This window comes from Salvelinus sp. IW2-2015, linkage group LG2, assembly GCF_002910315.2.
Source record: "Salvelinus sp. IW2-2015 linkage group LG2, ASM291031v2, whole genome shotgun sequence".
Taxonomy (NCBI): Eukaryota; Metazoa; Chordata; class Actinopteri; order Salmoniformes; family Salmonidae; genus Salvelinus; species Salvelinus sp. IW2-2015.
Window position 1 is genome coordinate 2,231,310 of NC_036839.1, and position 20,693 is coordinate 2,252,002.

Consider the following 20,693-nt stretch of genomic DNA (forward strand, 5'->3'; position numbering starts at 1 on the left):
TACCGTCCTACACTGTCAAATACGTACAGTGCCGTCAGAAAGTATTACATTTACATTACATTTAAGTCATTTAGCAGACGTTCTTATCCAGAGCGACTTACAAATTGGTGCATTCACCTTATGATATCCAGTGGAACAACCACTCTAACGCAGTATTCACATCCCTTGACTTTTTCCCCAGAATGTTTTGTTACAGCCTAAATTTAAAATTGATTGAATTAACATTTTTGGTCACTGGCCTACATCCATAGTGGAATTAAGTTTTTGTATTTTTCTTTTTGTTGCAAATTAAGAAAATGTTTAAAGGTCAAATGTCGGTCAAAGAGTATTCAACCCCTTTGTTATGGCAAGCCTAAATAAGTTCAGAAGTAAACATTTGCTTAACAAGTCACATAATAAGTTGCATGGACTCACTGTGTAATAGTGTTTCATTCTTAAAAGTCTAAGCCGMGGGGGGGGGGGGGGTCTCAGCTGACATATGGAATTGTTTTAAGATGGTCATACTATGGATCATTTAGCTACTTGATTTAGAATTTTAGGACCAATTTAGGCATAATGAAAAGAAAACAAATAAATTATTTTATCAAATGTGACCGTCTCAGGAAACTAGGCGTATGTCACAAGTCACAACTTCACAGGAGAGCCGTTTGAAAGTGGTTTTTTATCAAAATGCGTTTTTTTTTTACATAAATGCCTTCTCGAACATGTGAACTTTCATGCCATCTGTAAATACGAATAAAATGGTTAAATTAGGAGCCTAGCCATGATTGGCTGATATAATGAGTGGACTGGACATCATCCAGAGATGAGTTTGGATTCGTCTGCCATATAGCACACCTCTGTCAATTTGAGCTGGTCAGTATGTGTAGGGTAATCCTGTCTAACGCAGCTTTTTTTTTTATGTATAGCGTATTAAATCTTAGAAAACTCCAGTATGCAAGTATTCATTTCAACAGAACATCACTGCAACAAATGTTTCAGATCACTCTTCTGAGTGTACCAGTGAGCAGAATAACTGATGAATTTACAAATGCTTCATACTGGTTGAAAATGGCCAGTGTCAGTAAACGTTGGCAAAAAAACATAATTCAATTGTTGCCAGGAGCACCGTTACGGTCACCAACGCTCTGGATAACATGAAAACAACCTAACCAGCTCTGCTAGGGCGAGTAAAATAGTCAGAGTTTGGGTGGGGGCTAAAGCTTAAGATGATTCTGATGGCATTGCACACGGTCCGTGTGAACCAGAGTAACTTGACACAACAACAATGGGCTAAGCAAGCTGTACATGCAAAACGGAAACGACCCAGGACGTCTTATTTAATGAAAGGGGTTGCAGTCTGCTATGAAGCTTTCATCCATGATATGGGTAAGAGTCTAGTTACAGTTTATTATGATTTCTAATTTTGTCAAAGTTGTTTTCATTGCAAGTTAAAGCTTGCTGTTAGCTAGCTAGCTGAAGATCGATGTTTGGCTTGCCAGCTAACATTGAATCCATTTGATTAGCTATGACAATCAGTTTGTATTGCTAGTACTACGGTTTGGGATTATAGTTCATTGTTTAGCTAGCTAACGTTGGATGGCTGGCTTGCTGACTTACATGTATGAACTGTGTGTAACGTTTGTGATGTTTTCTCAGAATGGCATTTCGCATTGCTTGTTATAGCCTAATGTTAGCTAGCTAACATTGAACCTATTTTGTTAACTTTTGCTAGCTATGACAATAGGTTTGTATTGCTAGTAATCTATGGATTGGGATTCTGGTTCATAGTTCAGCAAGCTAGCTAGCTGTCTAAACAAAAGACCAAGTTAAAGGTTTCTGTTAGCTAGATAACGTTAGCTGACGTTAGATGGCTGGCTAGCTAACATTAAGTGTACGAACTTTGTGTTACGTCAGTGATGTTTTCTTAGAATGCCATTTCGCACCGCTAGTTATAGCCTAATGTTAGCTAGCTAACTAGCTAACATTGAACATATTTGGTTAACTGACGTTAGATGGCTGGCTTGCTAGCTAACATTATGTGTATGAACTGTGTGTAGTGATATTCTCAGAATGCCATTTCGCATCTCTTGTACAATATTGCTAAAATATTTGTATCTGTAATTTGTCTTTCAGCGTGAGTAGAACATGTTTGACTCTCCTCCACCAGTCATACAAAGATAATGGTCTAATGCCTCCCATCAAAAAGAGAGCTGGCCCAAGCAAGCACAGGTTACACCTGAATCATGAGGACTTGCAGCGAGTGGTGAACTTCATCAACAACTACGCAGAGGATAATGCAATAGTATCACCAGGACGCCACCCAGGACACAAACACTTTAGTGGAAAGCTGCTGCCATCCCATGAGACAAAAGCAGCAGAGTGGCGTCTCTACAAGGAATTGATGACAACACTTGGTAAGTAAAGCATAAACACGTTTTGATTATTTAATTGACCTCCAATATGATTGGCACTACTTTTATTGATCTCACATTATTTCTGTATTTTCCAGAGGTACGTGTAGTCAGGCAGTCTTCCTTTAGGAATCTGTGGAGAAAATTGATGCCCCACAACTCAATCACTAAGCCCAGGACAGACCTGTGCTGGCAGTGCCATAGGAACAACTATCAGGTCTTGAGAACTGACAATCTGCCAGAAGCTGTTAAGTCATCCAAGCTGAAGAAGCAAGAGCAGCATCTCCTGCTTGTTCAGAGCGGTCTGTCTACCAGAAGATGGTTGCTGACTGCAAGACCACCTGTCAAGACCTGCAGTTGTCTCTGGGGGCCCCTTCTGAACCAGCAAGCAAAGAAATCAGGATGGATTACAGCTTAGATTATGCTCAACAAGTAAGCAACATTTCCTCATTGATTAAGGACATAGAGATATACACAAAAATATAGAGATACACAAAAATATAGAGATACACAAAAATATAGAAATATACACAACAACAACAAAAAATATATATATATTGGTGATATATATATACACACACATACAATCGTGGCCAAAAGTTTTGAGAATGACACAAATATGAATTTTCACAAAGTCTGCCGCCTCAGTGTCTTTAGATATTTTTGCCAGATGTTACTAAGGGATACTGAAGTATAATTACAAGAATTTCATAAGTGTCAAAGGCTTTTATTGACCCTTCTTTTTCAAGACCTCTGCAATCCGTCCTAGCATGCTGTCAATTAACTTCTGGGCCACATCCTGACTGATGGCAGCCAATTCTTGCATAATCAATGCTTGGAGTTTGTCAGAATTTGTGGGTTTTTGTTTGTCCACCCGCCTCTTGAGGATTGACCACAAGTTCTCAATGGGATTAAGGTCTGGAGAGTTTCCTGGCCATGGACCCAAAATATCGTTGTTTTGTTCACCGAGCCACTTAGTTATCACTTTCGCCTTATGGCAAGGTGCTCCATCATGCTGGAAAAGGCATTGTTCGTCACCAAACTGTTCCTGGATGGTTGGGAGAAGTTGCTCTCGGAGGATGTGTTGGTACCATTCTTTATTCATGGCTGTGTTCTTAGCTTTTTTCCGGATGGCCCAAACAATCGTAAAGGGGATTCATCAGAGAAAATGACTTTACCCCGGTCCTCAGCAGTCCAATCCCTGTACCTTTTGCAGAATATCAGTATGTCCCTGATGTTTTTCCTGGAGAGGAAAATTGCTGCCCTCGACACCAGGCCATCCTCCAAAAGTCTTCGCCTTACTGTGCGTGCAGATGCACTCACACCTGCCTGCTGCCATTCCTGAGCAAGCTCTGTACTGGTGGTGCCCCGATCCCACAGCTGAATCAACTTTAGGAGACGGTCCTGGCGCTTGATGGACTTTCTTGGGCACCCTGAAGCCTTCTTTACAACAATTGAAACACTCTCCTTGAAGTTCTTGATGATCCGATAAATGGTTGATTTAGGTGCAATCTTACTGGCAGCAATATCCTTGTCTGTGAAGCCCTTTTTGTGCAAAGCAATGAAATGATGGCACGTGTTTCCTTGCAGGTAACCATGTTTGACAGAGGACGAACAATGATTGCAAGCACAACCCTTCTTTTGAAGCTTCCAGTCTGTTATTCAAACTCAATCAGCATGACAGAGTGATCTCCAGCCTTGTCCTCGTCAACCCTCACACCTGTGTTAACGAGAGAATCACTGACATGATGTCAGCTGGTCCTTTTGTGGCAGGGCTGAAATGCAGTGGAAATGTTTTTTGGGGGATTCAGTTCATTTGCATGGCAAAGAGGGACTTTGCAATTAATTGCAATTCATCTGATCACTCTTCATAACATTCCGGAGTAAATGCAAATTGCCATCATACAAACTGAGGCAGTAGACTTTGTGAAAATTAATAATTTCGTCATTCTCAAAACTTTTGGCCACGACTGTACATACAGTTGAAGTCAGAAGTTTACATACACTAACATGCTGACCAGACCGGACACGTCGCGTGCGCGAGCGTCACAAAATACATTTAGAAATCCATGTTATTCAATTATTGCGCCAACGAGCGTCTGCGTTGCCAAGGGCTAAAATAGAACTCTTCTATTTCTGACGCAGATCGCGTTGAAAGTCCTGCATCTCCCATCTCCTCATTGGTTTATAGAAGCAGGTACCCACATGACATCTCCTCATTGGTTATACCCACGTGGGTGATTGAAAGACGAACTGTTTTGCCGGTGGTCGTGGTAATACTATGAAAGTTTGGATGCGATCACCATTAGAGTTCAAAGATGAAAAAGCCTGGAAGGAGGAGAGATGACCGTTTTATGTGTGGATTAATTGTCGGAGTAGAGGTCCTTGTGCTTTTCAGGTAAAATAACTCAATGTTTATATCCCAGGACAAATTAGCTAGCAACAGCAAGCTATCTAAATAGGACAAATTAGCTAGCAAGTGCAAGCTAACTAGCTAAATTGCCATACATGTTTAATGCTTTTTGACCTGTCCCCAAATTAATGTCATTGGTTCAGTTTGTTTTGATATTTTAACCTGCGTGTCGTGATCGCTTTTGGTGTAGGGGGACAAAATAAATGTATGCACGATGGCGCACATGCGCAGCCGGTTTGGGTTCTGTGTTAGGTTGGAGTCATTAAAACTCATTTTTCAACCACTCCACAAATTTCTTGTTAACAAACTATAGTTTTGGCAAGTCGGTTAGGACATCTACTTTGTGCATACAACAAGTAATTTTTCCAACAGTTGTTTACAGACAGATTATTTCACTTATAATAAACTGTGTCACAATTCCAGATGGTCAGAAGATTACATAGACTAAGTTGACTGTACCTTTAAACAATTTGGAAAATTCCAGACTAAAGTTTGTTAACAAGAAAAATATTCACACGTAAATTTAAACTCAGCAAAAAAAGAAACTTCCCATTTTCAGGACCCTTTCTTTCAAAGATAATTCGAAAATAATAATAATTCCAAATAACTTCACAGATCTTCATTGTAAAGGTTTTAAACACTGTTTCCAAAGCTTGTTCAATGAACCATAAACAATTAATGAACATGCACCTGTGGAACGGTTGTTAACTTCTTGAGGGCAGGGGGCAGAGTTTTCACTTTCGGAAAAATAGCATGCCAAAATTCATCTGCTTGCTACTCATCCCCAGAATATAAGATATGCATATTATTAGTAGATTTGGATAGAAAACACTCTGAAGTTTCTAAAACTGTTTGAATCATGTCTGTGAGAATAACAGAACTTATGTAGCAGGCAAAACCCTGAGGACAAACCATTCAGAATTTGTATTTTTTTGATGTCACTTTCTTTTCAATGAGGTTTCTTAGAGACACCAGATTTCTAATGGACTTGCTTGCAGTTCCTACCGCTTCCACTGGATGTCACCAGTCCTTGGAAATCGGTTGAGGTTATTCCTTTGTGTACTGAAGAAGTAGGGCTATCGTAAATGAGGGTCACATGAAGTACATTTTTTGAGAGAAGGCACGTTACGAAAAAAGTTGCGTCAGTTTGTTTTCTTTTTGTATTGGACACAGATCATCCCGTCTTCAAATTGATCGATTATTAACGTTTAAAAATACCTAACGTTGTATTAAAAAAGTAGTTTGAAATGTTTTGGTAAAGTTTACATGTAACTTTTGATACATTTTGTAGTGAAGTGGCGAAAGTTGGAAGCTGTGTTTTTCTGGATGAAACGGTCCAAATAAATTGACATTTTGGATATATATCGACGGAATTAATCGAACAAAAGGACCATTTGTGATGTTTATGGGACATATTGGAGTGCCAACAAAATTATTTCGTCAAAGGCATGATTTATATTTTATTTCTGCGTTTTGTGTCGTGCTTGCAGTGTTGAATTATGCTACTCTTTGTTTACTGTTGTGCTATCATCAGATAATAGCATCTTATGCTTTCGCCGAAAAGCCTTTTTGAAATCTGACAGGTTGGCTGGATTCACAACGAGTGTAGCTTTAATTTGGTATCTTACATGTGTGATTTAATGAAAGTTTGATTTTTATATCATGTTATTTGAATATGGCGCGCTGTATTTTCCCTGGCTATTGGCCGGTGGAACGTTTGCGTCCCACCTGCCCCAGAGAGGTTAAGACAGGTTAAGACACTAACAGCTTACAGACGGTAGGCAATTAAGGTCACAGTTATGAAAAATTAGGACACTAAAGAGGCCTTTCTACTGACTCAAAGAAAGATGCCCAGGGTCCCTGCTCATCTACATTAACGTGCCTTAGGCATGCTGCAAGGAGGCATGAGGACTGCAGATATGGCCAGGGCAATGAATTGCAATGTCCGTACTGTGAGACACCTAAGACAGCACTACAGGGAGACAGGATGGACAGCTGATCGTCCTCGCAGTGGCAGACCACGTGTAACAACACCTGCACAGGATCGGTACATCCGAACTTCACACCTGCGGCCGGTGGAACAGGATGCGGCCGGACAGGTACAGGATGGCAACAACAACTGCTCAAGTTACACCAGGATTGCACAATCCCTCCATCAGTGCTCAAACTGTCCGCAATAGAGGGCTTCTAGTCCTGTTGTAAGGCAGGTCCTCACCGGCAACAACGTCGCATATGGGCACAAACCCACCGTCGCTGGAACAGACAGGACTGGCAAAAAGTGCTCTTCACTGACGAGTCGAGGTTTTGTCTCACCAGGGGTGATGGTCGGATTTGCGTTTATCGTAGAAGGAATGAGCGTTACACCGAGGCCTATACTCTGGAGCGGGATCGATTTGGAGGTGGAGCATCCGTCATGGTCTGGGGCGGTGTGTCACAGCATCATCGGACTAAGCGTGATGTCAATGCAGTCAATCTCAACGCTGTGCGTTACAGGGAAGACATCCTCCTCCCTCATGTGGTACCCTTCCTGCAGGCTCATCCTGACATGACCCTCCAGCATGACAATGCCACCAGCCATACTGCTCGTTCTGTGCGTGATTTCCTGCAAGACAGGAATGTCAGTGTTCTGCCATGGCCAGCGAAGAGCCCGGCTCTCAATCCCATTGAGCACGTCTGGGACCTGTTGGATCGGAGGGTGAGGGCTAGGGCCATTCCCCCGAGAAATGTCCAGGAATATATACACTACATAAATATATATGTATAAACTTAGCAAAAAAAGAAACTGCGTATATTTTCAGCAAACTAAACATGTGTAAATATTTGTATGAACATAACAAGATTCAACAACTGACACAAAGAACTGAGACATAAACAGAGTTCCTCTGTCCAGTGTCTGTGTTCTTTTGCCCATCTTAATCTTTTATTTTTATTGGCCAGTCTGAGAAATGGGTTTTTCTTTGCAGCTCTGCCTAGAAGGCCAGCATCCCGGAGTCGCCTCTTCACTGTTGACGTGGAGACTGGTGTGTTGCAGGTACTATTTAATGAAGCTGCCAGTTGTTTCTGTTTAGAGCCAGTCTGCGCTGTTCTGTGAACGAAGTAGTACACAGCGTTGTACGAGATCTTGGCTGTACTGTTTACACCTTCTGTAGAGACCCATCCACTTAGCAAGACTTAGTTAAATATGTATATATAAAATGAATATTCATGTGTGGTCATAACATGATTTTGTGACAAACCACAACATCATGTGACCGTATCAAGTGTCCAAAACACAAATATATGGCGCATGCATCCGTTTATGTACTGTACATGTGCACCTCACTCAGGTTTCAACTCAGGTTGCATGGCCTTAACTTATGTGTGGTATATATGTGATAAGTGTGTGCAACAGTATATAAAGTATGCTAATGTACTGGTGTGAAGGCATTTGGGCAGTGGTGAAAAATCCTTCAGTAAAAATACTTTAAAGTACTACTGTCATGAATTATTGTAAACAAAAGGACTCTTAGATTTCTTCAAGACAAAACGTTATTATTTAATTATTGCGGTAAAGGAGCTCGCCAACGACCCCCCCCCCGGTGATTCGTCGAGAGACCAACGACAAAAGATACCATGGCCTTTTATAGCTAAGACACCCCCTTCCGTCTACACGGCAAACAACAGATGTATGGAATGGGTCACAAGGTTAAGATGTGTGTGAAAAATGCTTAGAATTCACAGCAGACATTATCTGCTATAAAAACTTCTCATTGTGTAGAAACCAGGGTCTGCCTCCGAGGCATCTCTCCCTGGTACCTTCCAGTCGGGCACACAGACACTATTCATGCTATGGATTGCGGTCTTTATAGGTTTATCACGAATCCATCGTTAATCCACTGTCAGTTTTAAATCTCCCAGAGGCCCACATTCAGTAGAACACACACAGTTGAGTGTTCTAACAACCCCTTATTCTGTTGCATAAAACAACCATTTGATGCAATTACAGTATTATAAAAATAATCTTGCAATTTTTCTCTCACAATACTTCAGTATTTTGGGGGGTATCTGTACATTATTTTACTATTTATATTTCTGGCAACTTTTACTTCACTACATCCCGAAAGAAAATAATGTTCATTTTACTCCAGACATTTTCCCTGACACGTAAAAGTACTTGTAACATTTTGACAGGAAAACTGTCCATTTCACACACTTATCAAGAGAACATCCCTGGTCACCTCTACTGCATTTAATTTGGCAGACTCACTAAACAAATGCTTCGTTTGTAATTTATGTTTGAGTGTGCCCCGGGGTATCTGTAATAAAAAAAAAAATTGGGCTGTCTGGTTTAATAGAAAGAATTTTAAATGATTTATACTTTTGATACTTAAGTATAAAAAGTAAATGGAATTGCAAAAATGTACTTAAGTATTTTTTTAAACTAATTCTGTTAGACTTTTACTCAAGTAGTATTTTACTGCGTGACTTTTACTTTTGTCATTTTCTATTAAGGTACTTCAGATTTACTCAAGTATGATAATTTAGTACTTTTCCCACCACTGGATATGGCTGGGGGTTTATTGCATTTATTTCACAAAACCCCATCAATTTAGACAAGTGTGTCTGGTTAAGCATCATCTAATATTTTTTTATCTGAACACTTTGTTTACCTGGAATTTTTCCTTACTGTAGGCTACTACTACTTTTAGTCTTAATCTTTACTGCACTAGTCACTGTTTAGCACATGACCTCACATGTGAATCCTTAAAGAGATGGGCGGGGCTGGCTTAAGAGGGTGTGAACAACACAAAATGGGTGTAGACAAAGGAGAGCACTCCAGTAGGTACCAAAATAATCAAAGGCCCTTTTCTCAAAAGTGAGTTTACAAGTTCATCAACTTTCAAAGCAGATTTACTTTCCCATTGTTCCTCAAAAATCCAGTGTATGATATACCATTTTGTAGCTCTGAGTCTCTAATTTGATCCAATGTAAAAAACACAATTTCAAATTTTGCTACATAAGACCGAATCCAGGTTGTGAGTCACAAATATTGAATTTGGCCTTTACTACTATAGCCCAGGGAAACGCATTAAATAACACATTCATAAATGGCAAAAAATATAGTAAAACAATAAATCATAAGAAACAAGGATGACATGTTTGTCCTATAGGAGATATAAGAAAGCTCAGGAAATATATATATATCTATATTTATTTATTTTTTTACACATATTTAACCTTATTTTGTGTAGGCACAAAACTCCCTTCGTACTTTCATTCATAAAAAAAAAAAAGAGTACAGGGTGTCACTCGTGAGGGTCGTACACCATCGTGTTCGTGAGAGTCTCGCCTTTCCATAGAGTGGCATAATAGTTTCAGACACTACCAGTGGTGGAAAAAGTACCCCATCGTCATACTTAAAGAAACCTTAACAGAAAATGACTCAAGTAAAAGTGAAAGTCACCCAGTAAAATACTACTTGAGTGAAAGTCTAAAAGTATTTGATTTTAAATATACTTAAGTATCAAAAGTGAAAGTAAAAATCATTTAAAATTCCTTATATTAGGCAAACCAGACGGTATGATTTTCTTGTTTTTTTAATTCATGGAGTGTCAGGGGCACACTCCAACACTGACATAATTTACAAATTAAGCATTTGTGTTTAGTGAGTCCGCCAAATAAGACGCAGTAGGGATGAGCAGGGATGTTCTCTTGATAAGTGTGTGAATTGGACCATTTTCCAGTCCTGCTAAGCATTCAAAATGTAACGAGAACTTTTGGGTGTCAGGGAAAATGTAAGGAGTAAAAAGTACATTACTTTCTTTAGGAATGTTCTGAAGTAAAAGTAATCAAAAAAATAATAGTAAAGTACATATACTCCAAAAAACGACTAAGTAGTACTTTAAAAGTATTTCTACTGAAGCACTTTTCACCACTGGACATTACAGACATTTCCGTGAGAACACCGATTTTAGGGATGTCTCATGGTCTGACAAACACTGCTCTAGCGTTGCCACCTATCACCAAAGATGCGGGAGTGCTACATCAACGTATGCGGTGGATTGAGACACAACCACAAAAAAATCTCTAGCTTACATTTTTTTTGATTGTTACTTTGACGCACCGGTCCGTCAATCAACTCTAGGGGGCAAAAAAAAAAATATTTAATAACTCATCTCTGTACCCCACATACAATTATCTGCAAGGTCCCTCAGTCGAGCTGTGAATTTCAAACACAGATTCAACCAAAACGACCAGGGAGGTTTTCCAATGCCTCAAAGAACAGCACCTATTGGTATATATATATATATATTTTTTTAAGTAGACAATGGTGACTTTAAAAAAGGAAGCCTGTACAATATAAAAAATATTCCAAAACATGCATCCTGTTTGCAACAATGCACAAAGTAATACTGCAAAACATGTGGCAAATTAACTTTTTGTCCTGAATACAAAGTGTTATGTTTGGGGCAATTAAAATACAACACATTACCTCGTCTTGCACAGGCAAAATTCTGGTTCAGTCTGCTTTCCACCAGACACTTAAAGATTACTTCACCTTTCAGCAGGACAATAACTTAAAACACAAGGCCAAATTACATTTACATTTACATTTTAGTCATTTAGCAGACGCTCTTATCCAGAGCGACTTACAGTAGAGTGCATACATTTTATTACATTTTTTACATACTGAGACAAGGATATCCCTACCGGCCAAGAGCAGACGCTCTTATCCAGAGCGACTTACAGTAGAGTGCATACATTTTATAGCATTTTATTTTTGTATTTATTTTTACATACTGAGACAAGGATATCCCTACCGTCCAAACCCTCCCTACCGGCCAAACCCTCCCTAACCCGGACGACGCTATGCCAATTGTGCGTCGCCCCACGGATCTCCCGGTTGCGGCCGGCTGCGACAGAGCCTGGGCGCAAACCCAGAGACTCTGGTGGCGCAGCTAGCACTGCGATGCAGTGCCCTAGACCACTGCGCCACCCGGGAGTAAACACAACAAATCTGGCAAGACCTGAAAAATGGTCTAAGAACCAATTTGACAAGAGCTTTAGAAGAATAATGGGCAAATGTTGCACAACCCAGGTGCGGCAAGCTCTTAGAAACTCACCCAGAAAGACTCTCAGCCGTAGTCGCTGCCAAAGGTGATACCACAAATTATTGATTCAGGGGTGTGAACACTTACGTAAATGAGATATTGCTGTATTTCATTTTCATGAAGGGGCACATTATTACATTGCTGCTAGTCACTTGTCTATGGAACTTGTTCAGTTTTTTTTTTTTAGCAAAGATTTCAAAAACATGTTTTCACTTTGTCATTATGGGTTAGGGTTAGATGTGTGTAACTGGTTGAGAAAAATGTATTTAATCCATTTTGAATTCAGGCTGTAACAACTAAATGTGGAAAAAGTCAAGGTGTATGAATACTTTCTGAAGGCACTGTATAGACCTAGCAAACAGAGCTAGAGGAAATGCAGTGTATATGCTAGTACCCCTGCCACTGACCTTGATCTTAGCGGTGTACTCCCCACGGCCCCCGAACAGGCCCAGCCCCCCCAGCAGGATGTCCGCATCAGCACAGAAGCGGATGGCCTCCACCGAGTGGGCCGAGTAACCCCAGCCACCCCCGTGACCTATGACATTACACAAGAAGTTGCGATAAGTCAGCTCTGCAGCATCATCTGTGCTCATAACAATACAATGAGGTTAGTTTTACTAGAAGCATCCAGTCACTGCCATATGACATATGAACATATAGTGGAATACTGTTCAAACACTTCCTAAAGCATCCTTGAATTAATGCAACCTTGAATTACAATAAGCTTGAATTGGCACGTTTTTAATATATCACTGGTAATGAAGTATATGTAATGTTGTTTCTGGCTGGAAGGTCTTGTAAATAAATGAATCAAACCAAAATCAGGAAAAAGGGATAAGAGAAAAAGTGATAAGAGAAATGGCTGAGTGTGACAAATACTGTAGAAGATGAGAAATTAAAACCATGATCTCCTGTTAGTCATCAGGAAAAATCCCATGTGTGAAAGTTTGTGTGTGGACTGAGGACTCACTCTCAAAGCGGTTGACCACGCTGTAGTCTTCTTTGGAGTAGACCTTCATAACTGCCTGAGTCTCCTCTTCTGTGCTGGTCACACCCATCTTCAGCTCCTGCATGGTCGCCAGCGTATCCAGGCAACCTGGTCACAACACACACAGGGTACTTCCTGTTAGTGACTAACATTCTTGCTTAACATTATCAGCGGAATTGACACCTCTGTTAATTGTTTTGTCTATTTTTGTTATGCTTTTTTTAAAGTGCTTGGCAGTACTGCTGTAATAGTGCTGTGCTAAAGTGGGTTATAGTACAGAACAATGCTTTTCCTATAGCTAGGCCTTTCTGAAAGTATGCACATGTATAATGTTCCCATGCCCGGAGAGAATAAGATTAAATAAATAAGATCTAACACTAAGTACTAAAGGCGTTTTCAATAGCTATCAAAAGAAAATGTCAAAAGTGCTTCAGTGTAAAGAGGAGAGAGGGAGGGAGTGAGAGAGACAGTGACAGCCGAGTGACGGGACCACTGATATCAAGCAACATACATTTGGCAAATAGTTGCATTGATGCACTGAGCTGGCAGAGCCATGTCAAATTTAAATACTGAGGCAAATAGTAAAATAGTATGTATCAAATAGCTGACTGTATTTCCTGGCCAACACAGCCAAAATATTTAAGGGATAAACAGATCCACTTTATATTTTCTTGAAAATAATGGACAACGTGATATTGGCATTATTTCCAAGATAATTGTAGAGCGGAAGCGTTTAAGCAGTTTTTTTTGTGACAGTTGTTTGAATACATAAATAACAATAAACTGATGATGTGCAATTTTGCCTGGCTTAGAAGAGTTGCTGTGTTGTCCGGACACACTGTTCATTACAGTAGAGGAGATCACATTGCATATCAAACACTAGGCAAAAAGTTTGCTAAATAGTCTGTTAGCAAATCTGCCAATATCACAAACTAATTCTACAATAGCAGTTGCTGAAAACAGCTGTTCAAACTAGAAACATGTGGGAGGATTTGACGGCATAGCGCCACTTGCATCATGACTGCAAAATTGACAGAAATTCATGCTATCTACAAAAACATATCAATGCTAGCTAGTTTTCCATCATTGGACCTGTGTTTACAATGTATCCAATTTCCGTTTGTGTGGTTGTTGATTTCGCTTTCTGTAACTTTGTAGCAAGTACAGTCTGCATCGTTTTGTTCCCAGTAAATATGACCGGGACCCGCTACCCTATCAGTAAAAATCCACAGAAAGAGGTCCGTCAAATTCGCATCATCATTCTGATTTTACCTAGTATGTGCAGGGCTCCGTGGGAGCGGGTGGTGGTGGTGTGGGAGCCGGCGGGAAGTGCCAGCTCTGGGCTGAGGATGCTGCAGCTGGCCTGGAGGTCCGTGGCCGAGGGCACACGGGCATCGGCTATCACGGCGTTGTAGCACCACATCTCCCTCGATGCGGGCAGAAATCTACAGGTGGGAGGACAGTGAGGAGTTGAAAGGTCAAATAGAGGGTATTAAAGGATGTGTGTGTGTGTGTGTGTAAGGTAAAAAGGTTACAGAGCATTCAGCATTCAGACCCCTTGACTTTTTTCACATTTTGCTAGATTACAACCTTATTATAAAACAAATTTAACAAATAGATTTGCAAAATTTCAAAAGCCCTGTTTTTTCGCTTTGTTATTATGGGGTATTGTGTATATATTGATGAGGAGCATTTTCATTTAATCAATTTTAGAATAAGGCTGTAAGGTAACAAAATGTCCAAAAAAACGGAAGGGGTCTGAATACTTTCCAAATGCACTGTATTTCGTAGACCAGACGTTTCTCAAGGGATAGGCGAGATGGCTTAAATGTCATAATATTTTTCACATTTTTAACAGTTTGACGGTATTTTATACTTTTGAATAATAACCTTACATTCTAAATATGCTTTATGAGTAGTGCATGACCATAGCATGGCAACAAATGAATTATAAGGGGTTTTAGTCGGGCTAACTCCATCCTGCCTGTTTTATAATGTTTAATCAAACTTCAACCAAAAATTTGAGGACCAGTAGTGAAGTAGTCCTATTTGCCAATTTCCAAAGGAATCAAAATCCTCTTTTGCCTCAAACTTTGCTACTACACATTTGTTCAATTACAGAATTCAGTTGTATTCCTTAATTTTAAGCATTTTTATCAATTTGTTAATTTCACACACTCATGTAATACCATTTACACATAGTCACATTTGTTTTATCCCTGTGAATTCTTTTCATCTCTGTATACCATGGAAGGGCAACTAGCGCTTAACCATTTACAACAAATCTATTTTTTTCCCCACTTACATAGAGTTAGAATAATAGAATACACAAGGTGCAATTTAGAAATGTGGTTGTGCATCAGCAATCAATTAGCCCATGCCATCTAGCGGTCAGCTATCTAAACTTGTAGTAAGCATGGTCGAATTACAGATTGGGTGGGGCCTATTGATTATCAGTTATCATATTCAAAACTGCAAACATTTGCCTCTTGAACCATGTCCAGTGGGCGCAACAGCATCTCTACTTCCTAAGGCGGCTGAATAAATTTGGCATGCCGCCTAGGGTCCTCTCCAAATACTACTGCTGCGCCATCAAGAGCATCCTGACCGGCTGCATCACAGACGGGAATTGCTACATCCATGACCGGAAAGCACTCCAGCGGAAGGTAAAGACGGCCCATTACATCACGGAGTGTGCTCCTACCCATCAGGGACACACAGTACCAGTCAAAAGTTTACATACAACTTCTCATTCAAGGGTTTTTCTTTATTTTCACTATTTTCTACATTGTAGAATAATAGTGAAGACATCAAAACAATGAAATAACACATATGGAATCATGTAGTAACCAAACAAGTGATTGGTACAAGCATACTACTTCAAAGCAGCCACACTTTGTCTTGACAGCTTTGCACACACTTGGCATTCCCTCAACGAGCTTCAACTGGAATGCTTTTCCAACAGTCTTGAAGGACTGTCTTGAAGGAGTTGGCTGCTTTTCCTTCACTCTGGGGTCCAACTCATCCCAAACCATCTCAATTGGGTCGGGGTGATTTTGGAGGCCAGGTCATCTGATGCAGCACTCCATCACTCTCCTTCTTGGTCAAATAGCCCTTACACAGCCTGGAGGTGTGTTGGGTCATTGTCCTGTTGAAAAACAAATGATAGTCCCACTGAGCCCAAACCAGATGGGATGGCGTATCGTTGCAGAATGCTGTGGTAGTCATGCTGGTTAAGTGTGCTTTGAAATCACTGACAGTTTCGCCAGCAAAGCACCCCCACACCTCATCCTCCATGCTTCACGTGGGAACCGCGCATGCGGAGATTCTTTTTTTTTTAACTTAACAGATCAAAAGGACAGATTTCCACCGGTCTAATGTCTATTGCTCATGTTTCTTGGCCGAAGCAAGTCTCTTCTTCTTATTGGTGATGGCTATTTAAAGAATGCCAAATATAAAATATATTTTGATTTGTTTAACACTGTTTTGGTTACTACATGATTCCATGTGTGTTATTTCATAGTTTTAATGTCTTCACTATTATTCTACAATGTAGAAAATAGTACAAATAAAGAATAACCATTGAATGAGTAGGTGTTCTAAAACTTTTGACCGGTAGTGTATGTGACTAGTTTCAGGAAACTAGCCATATGTCGCGCTTCATCACTTCACTTCATAGGAAGCGAATAGCCTAGTTGATTTAGCCACAGAAGAAGTCAGCAACCTTCCAGCAACCATGTAGCACGCTTTTGAATATTTGAGCTGGTCGGCATGTGTAGGTAATTCTGTCTAAAGCTGCTTTTAATATATATATATTGCGTAGTAGATATATTACTGCATATATAAGTGTTGCTCTCCACTATCTGGAGGACCGAGTTTTAAAATCAGTGGAATTGGAGTATTATAGCTAAGGAAATGAGAAAATACCTGTCGCCGGATTACGTCTTTAAACTAAGGGCAACCATGGAATCCGGGACAGAGAGGGAGAAGTTAGTTAATTTTGTCAGAAAGTAATTTTCATTTCAAGTTAAGTGTACTGTCAGCAAGCTAACGGCTGGCTGGTTCGTTACGTGTATGTTCTGTGTAGTCATATTATTCGTATCTCAGAGCCATTTGCTTTGCTAGTTATAGCCTGATGTTAGCTAGCTAAGATTAAACATGGTTGGTTAGCTACCTGCAGTTTCAAGCAGTGTAGTAATGTCACGAGTTGGGATTATGATTCATTGTTTAGCTAGCTAGCTACATGTCTTAACAAAAGACTCCACTATGCAAGTAAACATTTCAAATGAATGTTGATGTCACAGCGACAACTGTTGATATACATAGCTGGTAAATTCGCTCTGGCTATAGACGCCAATTTCAGAGCACTCTTGCCTGAGTGTGCCAGAGCTCAGAATAACTGACGAATTAACCAACTCTCAACACCCGTTGAATATGGCCTGTGTCAGTAAACGTGGGCAACAATTGCAGTCACCAACGCTCTGGATAACAAAAACAGCCTAACCAGCTCTGCTAGGGCGAGTAAAATGGTCAGAGTGAGCTGTTCTCTCATTGTCTGGAAGTAGCTAGCCAAAATTAGACAGCTTGGGTGCTTGACTGCTGTTATTAGGACAGAACCCTTGAAGAGTTGGGTGGAGCTAAAGCTTAAGAGGGTGTGAACGATGCAGAATGGGTGTAGACAAAGAGGAGCTCTCCAATGGGTGTACCAAAACATTCAAAGGCCATTATCTCAAAAAGTGAGGTTACAAGTTCATCGACTTTCAAAACAGAATTACTTTCCCGTTGTTCCTCAACTGTAGTTTATGATATACACTTTTCTAGCTCTGGGTCTATACATTTATCCGATGTAAAAAGCACAATTTAAAATTTCAAAAACATAATCGAGCCGGTCGGTCACATACTGACGTGATGTATCCGAGTCTCATCTGGTTGAGTTTTCATTATTGCAGATATGAAGCAGGGGGGAAAGTCTGTGGTCCGGGTGTTGAAGTTTATAGCCGGAGATGCTCATTTCTCGTAGTAGCTCGTGTTGGCTCGCAGTTCTTTCCCAATTTGTTTAGTCTAGTATTTTGTCAGTTTGTGTCCCTTCTGGGAGAGATGAAGACTCAGTGGTTCGTCTTGTTATCAGAGTGTGTTATTCAGCAAAAGTTCCTCTCAGGTTATCGTTTCTCTCGGAGTCAGATGTAAGGATTCAACATATCAGTGTTCATATGGGATGAACTTGAGACTAAAGGCGTCCATATGCTTCCCAGACAAAACCGGTCGGAAGACTTTGTGCATATATTATGACAACATTTTGTGAGGTTTTTGTTAGTTTTGGACTTCGGTGAGGTTTTTTTTCAGCTGTTCGGGGGGGATGAAACATGGAGGCAAGCCGAAAATTGCAGCCGACTCATTGGTGATTGGTCAACAGTAGGTATTCTTCAATAAAGCCTTTGTCATTCAATGAGACGACTCGATTTCATACAAATACTGCACCAAGCATCTTATTTAGATGTAAAATTGCACAACTACAATCTCCTCAGCAAAAACGTCAAAATGAATGACAGATTTCTTGATTTATCTTAGATTAATTTTGAGTATTTTGAGGACGTGTATACTGGCTACGGCACAGTCTCAAAAAGGACTAACAGTACTATTGATGCTTTATTTCTCCTTGTTTTTCTAGCGAATATCTTTTAAGGAGTTCGGCTAGGCGACATCCGAAATTAAAGCACGCGGACACCTTTACTCATAAGGGTTCACAGCAGGATAAAATGCACTTTGAACCAATAAAACAATGTGCAGGATGAAATTTGTAGTTTACAGGTTTGAACCATGGTTAAGATAAAATCTGTATCTTTTCATATTACAGTAAAAGACGTATTACACTTAAAACATGGAAATCAAAAGGAAAAATATCACACTATAGATTGGGTTCATACCAATCACGTGGTGAACCATTCAGTTTAATACATTATTTAGAACCATGTCAAATGTCTCATTTGGCACCATTTCTGTCCTTAGAACAAAGAAAGCACTAGGCCAAAAATATCACAATTTCTTTGTCAACTCATTTGGTGCCAGGATGCTTTCATAAGTGTCTACATTTGACCCCCCCCCCCCCCTTGAACCCGTTGGGATACCTATGGGTGTAAAAGGGCTCTGCTGACAGGATGTTGGGGAAAAACAGTTTGTCTTGTGATCAGCTTGCCAGGGGCGCTGTCAATTACAGGATCTGTATTTCTTGTTATGGAACGTCAAGAGTTACCCACTTGTGGCCTCAACGACACAACATCGACAATGCAAAAACAATAAAAATTAAGACAATGCAAGAATACGAACAAAGTAAATGGCAGTAGAATAGAAATTACTTTTTTCATAAGTATAATACAGGATGGCACAATTTATAGTCCAATATTTACACATGTATTGGGGATGGTGGGTGAATAAATTGAGCAGTATAATACGAGTCTGGTAGCAGCAGATGTGGTGCGTGTGTGTCATGAATGTATGTGTGCGTGTATGTCTCTGTGTGGGTGTGTGCATGAGTGAGTGGATGTGTGCTAAGGTGCAGAGAATCAGAGCAGGTGGTCAGTCCAGTTCAAGTGTTCAGCAGTCTGATGGCTTGTAGATGGTAGAAATTGTGTCCATAATATATTTGCATCGTTGGTTTCAGACCTCATGCTCTGATACCATCTGCCCGACGGTAAGGGAGAGAACAGCTCGTGACTGAGGTGTGTGGGGTCCTTGATGATGCTGCATGCCTTCCTCAGGCACCGTTTGGAGTATACAGTACCAGTCAAAGGTTTGGACACACCTCATTCCAGGGTTTTTCTTAATTTTTTACAATTTTCTACATTGCAGAATAATAGTGAAGACATCAAAACTATGAAATAATATAGTAACTAAAAAAGTGTTTGCCTTATTACAGCTTTGCACACTATTGGCAATCTCTCAACCAGCTTCATGAGGTAATGACCTGGAATGCATTTCAATTAACAGGTGTGCCTCCTTAAAAGTTAATTTGTGGAATTTCTTTCCTTCATAATACTTTTGAGCCAATCAGTTGTGTTGTGACAATGAGGACCGCCACAGGAATGAAAGACCCAAAGTTACTTCTGCTGCAGAGGATAAGTTCATTAGAATTACCAGCCTCAGAAATTGCAGCCCAAATGAATGCTTCAGAGTAACAGACACATCTCAACATCAACTGTTCAGAGGAGACTGTGTGAATCAGACGTTCATAGTCGAATTGCTTGAAAGGAACCACTACTAAAGGACACCAATAATAAGAAGACTTGCTTGGACCAAGAAACACGAGCAATTGACATTAGACCGGTGGAAGTTTGTCCTTTGGTCTGGAGTCCAAATTTGAGATTTTTGGTTCCAACCGCCGTGTCTTTGTGAGACGCAGTGTGGGTGAACGGATGATCTCCGCCTGTGTATTTCCCACCGGATTACAAGGAAGAGGAGTTGTTATGGTGTGGGGGTGCTTTGCTGGTGACACTGTCTGATTTATTTACAATTCAAGGCACACTTAACCAGCATGGATACCACAGCATTCTGCAGCGATATGCCATCCCATCTGGTTTGTGCTTAGTGGGACTATCATTTGTTTTTCAACAGGACAATAACCCAACACACCTCTAGGCTGTGTAAGGGCTATTTTACCAAGAAAGAGAATGAGGGTGTACTGCATCAGATGACCTGGTCTCCACAATCCCTCGACCTCAACCAAATTGAGATGGTTTGGGATTAGTCAGACAGCAAGTGCAAACAAGTGCTCAACATGAGGGAACTCCTTATCTTCTCTTGGATAGTGGGCA

The 20,693-nt window shown here is 40.3% G+C and overlaps 1 protein-coding gene across 22 annotated transcripts in view; it reads right to left on the minus strand.

Annotated features, from left to right (window-relative positions):
• Positions 1 to 20,693, minus strand: part of LOC111973092 (E3 ubiquitin-protein ligase MYCBP2) — a 309,758-nt gene that overhangs the window by 128,124 nt on the left and 160,941 nt on the right. For all 22 annotated transcript variants that reach the window (XM_024000406.1, XM_024000384.1, XM_024000447.1 and 19 more), the window contains 3 exons: positions 14,158 to 14,330; positions 12,868 to 12,993; positions 12,305 to 12,432 (listed from right to left, as the gene is read on the minus strand). In XM_024000406.1, coding sequence (XP_023856174.1) covers positions 12,305 to 12,432; positions 12,868 to 12,993; positions 14,158 to 14,330 — 427 coding nt within the window. The remainder of the gene's footprint in view (positions 1 to 12,304; positions 12,433 to 12,867; positions 12,994 to 14,157; positions 14,331 to 20,693) is intronic.